The sequence below is a fragment of the Lontra canadensis genome, unplaced genomic scaffold (genome assembly GCF_010015895.1).
Source record: "Lontra canadensis isolate GAN:19392208 unplaced genomic scaffold, GSC_riverotter_1.0 scaffold35, whole genome shotgun sequence".
NCBI lineage: Eukaryota > Metazoa > Chordata > Mammalia > Carnivora > Mustelidae > Lontra > Lontra canadensis.
Window position 1 is genome coordinate 14,905,776 of NW_022631029.1, and position 13,584 is coordinate 14,919,359.

General features: G+C 36.8%; 1 protein-coding gene across 7 annotated transcripts in view; it reads right to left on the minus strand.

Annotated features, from left to right (window-relative positions):
• Positions 1-13,584, minus strand: part of DNAH12 (dynein axonemal heavy chain 12) — a 221,669-nt gene that overhangs the window by 152,047 nt on the left and 56,038 nt on the right. For all 7 annotated transcript variants that reach the window (XM_032868373.1, XM_032868369.1, XM_032868370.1 and 4 more), the window contains one exon: positions 738-923. In XM_032868373.1, coding sequence (XP_032724264.1) covers positions 738-923 — 186 coding nt within the window. The remainder of the gene's footprint in view (positions 1-737; positions 924-13,584) is intronic.

Below are 13,584 nucleotides of genomic sequence, written 5' to 3' on the forward strand. Positions count from 1 at the left end.
ACTGTATTGACTTGCCCTGGTAAATTCAGTAAGCATTGGATGAATTACACGGTCATTTTCTTAGTATAAGACACTGTAACTCTCTTTAGGTTAAAAAGGTTTCTCAAACAGTTTAAAAATTCCTAAGAAAAATAGTGTAATTAAAAAAAAAATTCACTTTAAGGAAACTACTGCTGTCAGTATTAAAGTAGACACTAGGGGCGCCTGGGTGGCTCAGTGGGTTAAAGGCTCTGCCTTCCGCTCAGGTCGGGCTCTCTGCTTGGGGGGGAGCCTGCTTGCCCTCCTCTCTCTCTACCTGCCTCTCTTCCTACTTGTGATCTCTGTCTTTCAAGTAAATAAGTAAAATCTTTATTAGGTAGACACTAGACTAAAATATGTGTTGAAATTTCTGTGAAGTAGCCTTTCTATAAGCTATAGTCTGAAGATACTTCCTGTATATTTCAAGAACCCTAGAAAGCCATACTTGTTCTACTAGAATACACACACATCACATGACACACACATGAAAAAGTCAAAGGAGCCATTTCTAGTCTGGATTTCCTACGAAGAAGTAGTATAAAAGTGTACACTTCATGGGGGGAAAAAAGAGTGGTCTCTCATTGTGTTCCGTCATCTCCTCCCACTACTATCCAGTACTATACACTCAACCCCAGCAAAAACTATGATCATTTGATTAACAAACTCATCACATAAATGATCTTTCAAATAAATGATTTTCGGTTGATCTTCATATTTACCTTGCTTGCACCTGCACTTATCACTTCAAATTTTTCCAAGTACGGTGTAAGGTTTAATTTTAAAATTTTTCTCAGTGTAGTTCCAGAGTCTGGAGTCAAGTCATAGCCTACGATTTCTGATATCTGCTTCCAGTGACGAGGTCTCATTCCTGGGTTGCACAGGATAGAGACAGTAGGGATATAATCCTAATGGTGAAAATATAAACAATAATGAGTCTCTCTTTTGACTGCCAGGCACACATAGATTTTATAGATAAAGCCTCATTAGTGTAAAGATTACAGTTCTTGAAATTATTTGACATATTTGATGAGTCCAGTCAAAATCCTGATTAGATTTCAGAGGAGAAGGAAACTAACAAAATGATTCTAAAGTTCACCTGCAGAAATAAACATTTAGAAATAGCCCAGAAAATTTTAAGAGCAAAAAAGGAGAGGGGTAAATAATCTATCTGATATTAAACTATATGATTAGACTATGTTAATTAAAACTGTGGTATTATTATAGAAACACAAATTGTTCTATATATTATATGTAGAAACATGTAACATAATATATACTTATAAATACACGCATACACACACATAACATAAAAGGGGAAAAAGTCTGCACCAAAATGCCAAAATGTAACTTCTGTTTGGAAGTGAAAATTAACTACCAAGTGAAAATACCTAGTTTATCATTCTTGATACTGCCATTAGAACATTTTCTTTATTTTTTTAAAAGTTTTTTTTTATTATTATGTTCAATTAGCCAAAATATGGTACATCATTAGTTTTTGATGCAGTGTTCAATGATTCATTAGTTATATATAACACCCAGTGCTCATTACAACTCATGCCCTCCTTAATTTTCTTTAAAATCAAGAACAAGATACAAATTGAGGAATCATAATTGTAGATATAATGCCTTGAAAGCCGCTAGGACAAAGAGGCTCCTTACTTACAGAGGAAAGCCCATCAGAATAACTTCAGACCTGTCCACAGAGACCTGGCAAGCCAGAAAGGGCTGGCAAGATATATTCAGGGCACTAAATGAGAAGAACATGCAGCCAAGAATACTTTATCCATCAAGACTGACATTCAAAATGGATGGAGAGATAAAGAGTTTCCAAGACCGGCAAGGCTTAAAAGACTATGCAACCACCAAGCCGACACTGAAGGAAATATTAAGGGGGGTTCTATAAAAGAGGAAAAATCCCAAGAATAGCATTGAACAGAAATATAGAGACAATCTACAGAAAGAAAGATTTCAAAGGTAACACGATGTCAATAAAAACGTATCTATCAATAATCACTCTCAATGTGAATGGCCTAAATGCGCCCATAAAATGGCACAGGGATGCAGACTGGATAAAACGACAGGACCCATCCATACGTTGTCTACAAGAGACCCATTTTGAACCTAAAGATACACCCCAGACTGAAAGTGAAGGGTTGGAGAAGCATCTTTCATGCCAATGGGCCTCAAAAGAAGGCCAGGGTAGTGATTCTCATATTAGATAAATTAGATTTTAAACTAAAGACTGTAGTCAGAGATACAGAAGGACACTACATCATTCTTAAAGGGACTATCCACCAAGATGATCTAACAATTGTAAATATCTATGCGCCCAATATGGGAGCAGCCAATTACATAAGAAAACTGTTAATCAAGATAAAGAGTCATATTGATATGAATACATTAATAGTAGGAGATCTGAACACGCCTCTCTCAGAAATAGACAGATCATCGAGGCAGAAAATCAATAAAGAAACAAGAGCACTGAATGACACATTGGACCAGATGGACCTCATAGATATATACAGAACATTCCATCCTAAAACAACAGAATACTCATTCTTCTCAAGTACACATGGAACCTTCTCAAGAACAGACCACATACTGGGTCACAAATCAGGACTCAACTGATAACAAAATACTGAGATTATTCCCTGTATATTCTCAGATCACAATGCTTTGAAACTGGAGCTCAATCACAAGGAAAAGTTCGGAAGGAACTCAAACACCTGGAAGCTAAAGACCACCTTGCTTAAGAATGCTTGGATCAACCAGGAGATCAAAGAAGAACTAAAACAATTCATGGAAACCAATGAGAATGAAGACACTTCAGTCCAAAACCTATGGGATACAGCAAAGGCGGTCCTAAGGGGTAAATACATAGCCATCCAAGCCTCCCTCAAAAAAATTGAAAAATCCAGAACACACCAGCTGTCTCTACACCTTAAAGAACTGGAGAATCAACAACAAATCAAACCAACTCCACACATAAGAAGGGAAATAATCAAGATTAGAGCTGAGATCAATGAGGTAGAAACCAGAGATACAGTAGAACGTATCAATGAAACTAGAAGCTGGTTTTTTGAAAGAATCAATAAGATCAATAAGCCATTGGCCACACTAATCCAAAAGAAAAGAGAGAAAGCCCAAATTCATAAAATTATGAATGAAATGGGAGAGATCACAAATAACACCAAGGAAGTAGAAACAATCATCAGAAGTTATTATCAACAGTTATATGCCAATAAGCTAAGCAACCTAGATGAAATGGATGCATTCCTGGAAAACTGTAAACTCCCAAAATTGAACCAGGAAGAAACTGACAACCTGAATAGACCGATATCTGGTAACGAGATTGAAGCAGTGATCAAAAACCTCCCAAAAACAAGAGCCCAGGACCTGATGGATTCCCTGGGAAATTCTACCAAACTTTCAAAGAAGAAATAACACCTATTCTCCTGAAGATGTTTCAAAAAATTGAAGCAAAAGGAAAACTTCCAGACTCTTTCTATGAAGCGAGCATTACCCAGATCCCCAAACCAGGCAAAGACCCTACCAAAAAGGAGAATTTCAGACCAATATCACTGATGAATATGGATGTGAAGATTCTCAACAAGATCCTAGCAAACAGGATCCAACAGCACATTAAAAAGATTATCCACCATGACCAGGTGGGATTCATTCCTCAGCTACAAGGATGGTTCAACATTCGCAAATCAATCAATGTGATAGAACAAATTAATATGAAAAGAGAGAAGAACCACATGGTCCTCTCAATTGATGCAGAAAAAGCATTTGACAAAATCCAGCATCCGTTCCTGATTAAAACGCTTCAAAGTATAGGGATAGAGGGAACATTCCTGAACTTCATAAAATCTATCTATGAAAGAAAGACCCACAGGGCGCCTGGGTGGCTCAGTGGGTTAAGCCGCTGCCTTCGGCTCAGGTCATGATCTCAGGGTCCTGGGATCGAGTCCCGCATCGGGCTCTCTGCTCAACAGGGAGCCTGCTTCCCTTTCTCTCTCTCTGCCTGCCTCTCTGCCTACTTGTGATCTCTGTCTGTCAAATAAATAAATAAAATCTTTAAAAAAAAAAAAAAAGAAAGACCCATAGCAAATATCATCCTCAGTGGGAAAAAGCTTGCACCCTTCCCATTGAGATCAGGAACACGACAAGGATGCCCACTCTCACCACTCTTGTTCAACATAGTATTAGAAGTCCTAGCAACAGCAATCAGACAACAAAGAGAAATAAAAGGTATCCAAATTGGCAATGAAGAAGTCAAACTCTCTCTCTTCGCAGATGACATGATTCTTTATATGGAAAACCCAAAAGACTCCACCCCCAAACTACTAGAACTCCTACAGCAATTCAGTAATGTGGCAGGATACAAAGTCAATGTACAGAAATCAGTGGCTTTCTTATACACTAACAATGAAAATTCAGAAAGGGAAATTAGAGAATCAATTCCATTTACGATAGCACCAAGAACCATAAGATACCTGGGAATAAACCTAACCAAAGAGGTAAAGGATCTGTACTCGAGAAACTACAGAACACTCATGAAAGAAATTGAAGAAGACACAAAAAGATGGAAGACCATTCCATGCTCTTGGATTGGAAGAATAAACATTGTTAAGATGTCTATACTGCCTAGAGCAATCTATACTTTTAATGCCATTCCGATCAAAATTCCACTGACATTTTTCAAAGAGCTGGAGCAAATAATCCAGAAATTTGTATGGAACCAGAAGAGACCCCGAATGCTAAGGAAATGTTGAAAAACAAAAATAAAACTGGGGGCATCACGTTACCTAACTTCAAGCTTTACTACAAAGCTGTGATCACCAAGACAGCACGGTACTGGCATAAAAACAGACACATAGACCAGTGGAACAGAGTAGAGAGTCCAGATATGGACCCTCAACTCTACGGTCAAATAATCTTCGACAAAACAGGAAAAAATATACAGTGGAAAAAAGACAGTCTCTTCAATAAATGGTGCTGGGAAAACTGGACAGCTATATGCAGAAGAATGAAAGTCGACCATTCTCTTACACTGTACACAAAGATAAACTCAAAAGGGATAAAAGACCTCAACGTGAGACAGGAATCCATCAGAATCCTAGAGGAGAACATAGGCAGTAATCTCTTCGATATCAGCCACAGCAACTTCTTTCAAGATATGTCTCCAAAGGCAAAGGAAACAAAAGCAAAAATAAACTTTTGGGACTTCATCAAAATCAAAAGCTTCTGCACAGCAAAGGAAACAGTCAAGAAAACAAAGAGGCAACCCACGGAATGGGAGAAGATATTTGCAAATGACAGTACATATAAGAGGTTGATATCCAGGATCTATAAAGAACTCCTCAAACTCAACACACACAAAACAGATAATCATATCAAAAAATGGGCAGAAGAGATGAACAGACACTTCTACAATGAAGACATACAAATGGCTATCAGACACATGAAAAAATGTTCATCATCACTAGCCATCAGGGAGATTCAAATTAAAACCACATTGAGATATCACCCTACACCAGTTAGAATGGCCAAAATTAGCAAGACAGGAAACAACGTGTGTTGGAGGGGATGTGGAGAAAGGGGAACCCTCTTACACTGTTGGTGGGAATGCAAGTTGGTGCAGCCACTTTGGAGAACAGTGTGGAGATGCCTCAAGAAATTAAAAATAGATCTTCCCTATGACCCTGCAATTGCACTACTGGGTATTTACCCCAAAGATACAGATGTAGTGAAAAGAAGGGCCATCTGTACCCCAATGTTTATAGCAGCAATGGCCATGGTAGCCAAACTGTGGAAAGAACCAAGATGCCCTTCAATGGACGAATGGATAAGGAAAATGTGGTCCATATACACTATGGAGTATTATGCCTCCATCAGAAAGGATGAATACCCAACTTTTGTATCAACATGGACGGGACTGGAAGAGATTATGCTGAGTGAAATAAGTCAAGCAGAGAGAGTCAATTATCATATGGTTTCACTTATTTGTGGAGCATAACAAATAACATGGAGGACAAGGGGAGTTAGAGAGGAGAAGGGAGTTGGGGGAAATTGGAAGGGTAGGTGACCATGAGAGACTATGGACTCTGAAAAACAATCTGAGGGGTTTGAAGTGGCGGGGGGTGGGAGGTTGGGGAACCAGGTGGTGGGTATTAGAGAGGGCACGGATTGCATGGAGCACTGGGTGTGGCATAAAAACAAGGAATACTGTTATGCTGAAAATTAAAAAATATATATTAAGAAAAAAAAAAGAACAAGATAAACATACCTATTATTACTACTTCTAATGAACACTCTATTGAGTCTCCAAGCCAGTGAAGTAATATAAGCAAATAAAAGTTATGGGGAAGAGAAATTTGAAAAGCAATACTACCCAAAGAAAACAAAAATATGAATTCAAAAAGATATATGCACACCATGTTTACTTCAGTATTATTTACAATAGCCAAGACATGGAAACAACCTAAGTGTCTATCAACTGATGAATGGAAGAGGATGTGGTATACATACAATGGAATATTACTCGGCCATGAAAAAGAATGGGATCAGGGCCCCTGGGTGTCTCAGTCACTTAAGCCTCCAACTCTTGATTTTGGGTCAGGCCATGATCTCAGGGTTGTGAGATAGAAGCCCAAAGCACACTTTGTGCTGGGCATGGAGCATGCTTAGGGTTCTCTCTCTCTTCTTCTCCCTCTGTCCCTCCCCCCCAACTCATGCAAGTGTGTACACTCTCTCTCTGAAAAAAAAAAAAAAATAAGATCATATATTGCAACATGGATGGACCTAGAGGGTATAATGGGAAAAAAAACTTGACATTGTTCACAGATTATTATCTATGTACAATGACTGGATATTAAATTAATATAAAGAAAATTAAAAGAATTACTGTATATATGCCATTACTGTATATAATTTAAAAAAAGATCAATTTACAATAGCAACAATAAAATAAAGTACCTAGGGATAAATTTTGTTTACTATTTTAAAGTTTAGGGGCACCTGGGTGGCTCAGTGGGTTAAGCCTCTGCCTTTGAGTCATTCTCAGGGTCCTGGGATCAAGCCCTGCATCTAGCTCTCTGCTCAGCAGGGAGCCTGCTTCCCCCCTCCCTCTGTCTGCCTCACTGCCTACTTGTGATCTCACTCTGTCAAATAAATAAATAAAATATAATTTTTTTAAAGTTTATTTATATATCTTTTAGTAATCTCTACACCCAACTTGTGGTTCACACCCACAACCCTAAGATCAAGAGTCACATGCTCTTCCAACTGAGCCATCCAGGTGCCCCTACCTAGGGATAAATTATGTGAAAACTGTACAAAGCTATTTTGGAGAAACCATATAACTTTATTAAAGATGTTAAAGAGGGGCGCCTGGGTGGCTCAGTGGGTTAAAGCCTCTGCCTTCGGCTCAGGTCATGATCCCAGGGTCCTGGGATCGAGCCCCGCGTCGGGCTCTCTGCTCCGCAGGGAGCCTGCTTCCTCCCCTCTCTCTCTCTGTCTGCTTCTCTGCCTACTTGTGATCTCTCTCTGTCAAATAAATAAAATCTTAAAAATAAATAAATAAATAAAAGATGTTAAAGAAAATCTAAATACCATGCAGTGATAGATTCATTATCATATAAGTGACAAAGGATTATTACCCAGAATATATTATAAAAAATTCCATAAACTAACAGTAAAAACAACAGAGACAACCACTAAAACAAAAACGACAAAAGAGTCAAAGGGTATAAATAGACATTTCACAGAAGAAGAAATATGAAATGTAAGTACTTTGAGGGATTTTTGTTCGTAAGACTACAAGTAGGAAAATCAATGAATTAGGTAACTAAGCAATGTAACTAATTAGGTAACTAAGCAGTGAAAATAAAGGACTACAGTCATTCCCAAGACATGGATGAGTTTTAGAAACATAAGGCTGAGTGAAAAAAAATCAAGTCATGTAAAACTACAAATAGATGATATATTTGTATAAATTGTTACATACAAATGTGAGCAAACAAAAAAAGAGAATTACAATTTATGACATACGTATCTTCAAGGGGGGTTAAGGGGTTTAAGATAGGGAAGGATTACACAGAGAGAAGCAGGAGTATTGATAATCTTTCAATTTTAAAAAATAGGGAAGGATTCATGCATGTTCATTTTCTTCATAGCTTACAAATATGTAACATATATTCTTCAACTATTAGATAATAAAAATGTGTTAACAAAGACAGACAGAGAAAGAACACTTATCTTTTCCTGTTCCCATTCCAATTCAAAGCCCAACAAAATCATACTTATACTTCTGGTCACCTCCTTAGTAAAGCCTTATCTGTTTTCCAAATGACAAAATTAATTGCTCCATGCCCTTTTCTTTCAAAGGGTACTGCTATCCTCTACCCATGAATTTCTCATTCTGCCTCCTATTACCAGTTGTTTACAGTCACTTCTCTTGCTATATTGTGTTCTCTCTGAAGGACAAAAGTCAATTCATGTGACCTGTACAACAAAAATATTGAACTAGAAGACTCTAATGTCAATATCCAAGCCACTAATTATGTGCAAAAAAATTGTAAAAAGACATTTAGATTGAAAAGAAAAACATAAAACTAGCTCTATTTACGGGTTACATGATGCTGTATATAGAAAATTCTAAGGAATTCAGTTTTTAAAATTTTATTTTATTTTTATATTTTACTTATTTATTTGTCAGAGAGAGAGCACAAGGAGGGAGCAGCAGGCAGAGGGAGAAGCAGGCTCCCCACTGAACAAGGAGCCCAATGCAGGACTCTATCCTAGGACCGTGGGATCATGACATGAGCCAAAGGCAGCCACTTAACTAACTGAGCCACCGAGGTGTCCCTTAATTTTATTTTTAAGTAATCTGGACACCCAATGTGAGGCTCGAACTTACAACCCTGACATCAAGAGTTGCACGCTCCACCGCTTGAGCCAGTCAGGTGCTCCACTATGGAATTCATTTGAAAACCATTAAAACTAATAAATGAATTCAGCAAGGTTGCAGGATACAAGACCAATATATAAAAATCAATTGCATTTCTATAAACTAGCAATAAAAACCCAAAACTGAAAGTAGAGAAAAAAAATCTCATATATGATAGCATCAAGAAATATAAAATAGGGACGCCTGGGTGGCTCAGTTGGTTAAGCCACTGCCTTTGGCTCGGGTCATGATCCCAGGGTCCTCGGATCGAGTCCCGCATTGGGCTCCTTGCTCGGTAGGGAGCCCGCTTCTCTTTCTACCTCTGCCTGCCACTCTGCCTGCTTGGGTGTGCTTGCTCTCTCTCTCTCTCTCTCTCTCTGACAAATAAATAAATAAATAAAATCTTTTAAAAAAAGATAAAATAGGAGTAAGTCTAATAAAAGAAATGCAACACTTGTAGACTGAAAATTACAAATGATTATTAAAAGAAATTAAAGAAGTCCATCAACAGATGAATGGATAAAAAAGATGCGATATATATATCTATAATGGAATATTATGCAGCCATAAAAAATGAAATCTTGCCATTTGCAATGACATTGATGGAACTATAGGGTATTATGCTAAGCAAAATAAGTCAATCAGAGAAAGAGAATTATCATATGATCTCACTGATATGCAGAATTTGAGAGGCAGGGCAAGGAGTCATGGGGGAAGGGAGGGAAAGATGAAACAAGATGGGAGTGGGGACAGAGACAAACCATAAGAAACTCTTAATCTCAGGAAACACACTGAGGATTGCTGGAGGGGGTGGGGGTGGGAGGGATGGGGTAGCTGGGTGATGGACATTGGGGAGGGTATATGCTATGGTGAGTACTGTGAATTGTGTAAGACTGATGAATCACAGACCGGTACCCCTAAAAAAATACATTATATATTAATAAAAATAATTTAAAAATAAAGAAAGAAAGTAAAAAAAAAAAAGAAGACTAAATAAATGTAAAAATACCTCATGCTCAGATACTGGAAGAATTAATATCATTAAGATGGCAGTACTTGCCAAATCAATCTAAAGATTCAATGCAATCCCAGCTTCCTTTTTTTTTTTCAAGGTTTAAAACATATTTTAATAAGTTGATGCTGCATTATTGTTCCATTTCTCCGAAAAATTCCAAAGGTTCAGGGACAAATAAAATCTGGTACAAGTAAAAAATGCATAACTATCTAAGACAGGCACACCTAAGAGTTACTGACCTATATTCAGCATACAGTAACATTATCCCCAAATTTGTATTAGATCTATCAAGAAGAGCTGTGAACAACAATATCATAGCCACAAAGGGCCCATTCCTGGGTTGTCCTTATCCAAGGAAAAGATGGAGGAAAGATTTTTCTTAAAGATATAATAAATGAAAATCTCTAAGAGATTTCATGTCTTCCTTAGTAATTATTCATGGATTAGGCAACCATTTTTTAGATATGACACCAAAAGCACAAACAACAACAAAAAAATAGATAAATGAGACATCATCAGAATTTAATACTTTTGTGCCTCAAAACACATCATCAAAAAATTAAAATACAATCCACAGAATAAATGGGAGAAAAAAATTTATATATATATATATTTTTTTTTTTAAATTTTAATTTTAATTTTAATTTTTTTTTGAGAGAGAGAAAGAGAGAATATGTGCCTGGATGCAAATGGCAGAGGACAGGCATGGGGAGAAAGAGAATATTTTTTTTTAAGATTTTATTTATTTATTTGACAGAGATCACAAGTAGGCAGAGAGGCAGGCAGAGAGATAGGGAGAAGCATGCCCCCTACCAAGCATAGAGTCCGATGTGGGCCTCAATCCCAGGAACACAAGACCATGGCCTGAGCCAAAGGCAGAGGCTCAGCCCAATGAGACACCCAGGTGCCCCGAGAAAGAGAATCTTAAGCCAGCTCCATACCCAGCCTGACGCAGGGCTCAATCTCATAACACTGAGATCATAAACTGAGCTGATATTAAGAGTCTGGTGTTTAACCAACTGAGCCACCCAGGTGCCCCAGGAGAAAAATTTTTAATTCATAAAGGACTTGTATTTACAATATACAAAAAACCCCCACAATTTAATAATAAGAGAAAAATAACCCAATTTAAAATAGGACAACGGATTTAAGCAGATATTTCTGCAAAGAAAATACACAAATGATCAATAAGCACATGAAAAGATGCTCAATATCTTTACTCATTAGGTAAATATAAATCAAAACCACAATAAGATACCAATTCATACTCATTGGGGTGGCTATGCTCAAAAAGACAGACAAAAAAAAGTGTTCACAAGGATGTGGACAAATTGGAAACCCCATGCATCGTTGATGGGGATGTAAAATAGTGCAGCCATTTTGGAAAACAGCTTGACAGTCCCTCAAAAAGTTAAACACAGAATCACCATGTAACCCTACAATTCCACTCCTGAGTATATACCCAAGAGAAGTGAAACATGTCCAAACAAAAACTTGTACATGAATAGTCTAATGGCATTATTCATAAGACCTAAAAAGTGAAAATAATGTAAACGTCCATCAAGTGATGAATGGATAAATGAAATGTGATATACCCATATAATAGAGTATTATTCATCAAGAAAAAAGAATGAACTATGATACATATTACAACACTGAAGAACTTGAAAACATATGCTAAGTGAAAAAAGCCAGTCCTAAAGGCCATATACAAAGATTCCTTTATATGAAATGTCTAGGGTAGATAAATTCAAAGAGACACAAAGTAGATGAGTAGTTGCCATGCTCTGGGAGTAAGAGGAAATGGGGAGTGACTTTTAATAGTTAAGGGCTTGAAGCACCTAAGTGGCTCATTTGGTTAAGCATTTGCCTTCAGCTTGGGTCAGCAGGAAGCCTGCTTCTCCCTCTTCCCCCTGCTCGTGCTTGCCTTCTCTCTCTCTCTCTCTCTCTCTCAAATAAATAAGTAAAATCGTGTTTTTAAAAAAAAATTCTATTTATTTAACAGACAGAGATCACAAATAGGCAGAAAGGCGGGCAGAGAGAGAGGAAGGGAAGCAGGCTCCCTGCTGAGCAGAGAGCCTGATTCGGGGCTCGATCCTAGGACCCTGGGATCATGACCTGAGCTGAAGGCAGAGGCTTTAATCCACTGAGCCACCCAGGCACCCAATAAGTAAAATCTTTTTTAAAAAATAGTTAAGGGCTTACTTTTTGGAGTGATGAAGCTTTTCTAAAATTAGATAGTGGTAATGATTGCAAAACTCTGAATATTCTAAGTAGCCACTGAATGCTTTAAAAAGTGAATGTTATGATATGTGAATCATATCTCAATAAATTTATTGAAAAAAATACAAGCTAGTAACAAAGAAAAAACAGTAAGCTAATGATAAAATTCTAAGTATATAATGATACATTTTTTTCAAGTCAAAAGCAATCAACCAACATTATCCAACACTAACCTTGTTTCTAGCACATTATAGGGCACTGGTTCCCCAAACTTTTGGTTTCAAAATAGATGTTAATAAAAATTACATAAAACTTGGGAGAAAAAAGCAAAAAAAAAAAAATGGTAGGTGGTATGTCTTTTTAATGTCATCTCAGGTACAGGGCCACTTAAGGAAATTTTAACTATTTAAAGACTGAATTTATTTAACTGTTTATTACTCAATGTCCCAGACTTTGCAAAATAAACAACTGGCAGATTTTTGTTCAGTAGAGATGCAAGTAATTTCTGTTAAATAAAAAGGTAACTCCAAATGTTACGGTTTATAGTTCTGTGTGACATTAACCAGTTTTAGATCAATACTAGCAATCTTTTTCAAACATTCCTTTATTAAATTGCCTATAAATACTCAGTTCCTCAACTACTCTTTGCAACAGACTTAACACCTAACTGGTTCTCTCATTAACTAATAAATAGAACAAAATATATGATATGTGTTTATTTTTATATTTGTACGCAGCCATGTTTCCATTGTTTGCAAATAACAATTTAATAAAGTAGATTTTTTAAATTAGAGGATCATAGATTATCATAGATAATCATAGATTATCCAACTTTTCATTTTGATTAGTAAGGACTTTAGGGTTTATTTAATTTTTTAAAAAAGGAAAAATAATGAAAACTACATTAAAAAAACCCTTCCTTTTCCATTAACTATGGAATAATAAATCTAAATTCAAATAAAAACATAAAGAGGCTTCTGCAAGGATGCGCCTGGATGATTCAGTTGGTTAAACATCCAACTCTTAGTTTCAGTTCAGGTCATTATCTCAAAGTGGTGAGATCCAGCCTTGAGTAGGGCTCTGTCCTCAGCAGGGAGTCTACCTGAGATTCTCTCTCTTCTTCTTCCTCCTCTGCCCCTCCCCTTGCTCATGCTCTCTCTCAAACAAAATAATATTAAATAATAAATAAATAAATAAAAATCTCTTTTTAAAAAAGGCTTCTGTAAGACAAGAGCTGTGATAAAGTCAAAAAACAAATAACAAATATTTGCAAAACACATCATAGACAAAGCTTAGTCTCTCTAATATATATGTGTTTTACATATAATAATATATATGTGTGTTTTAATGTCCTAGGAAATTAATATATCATAGA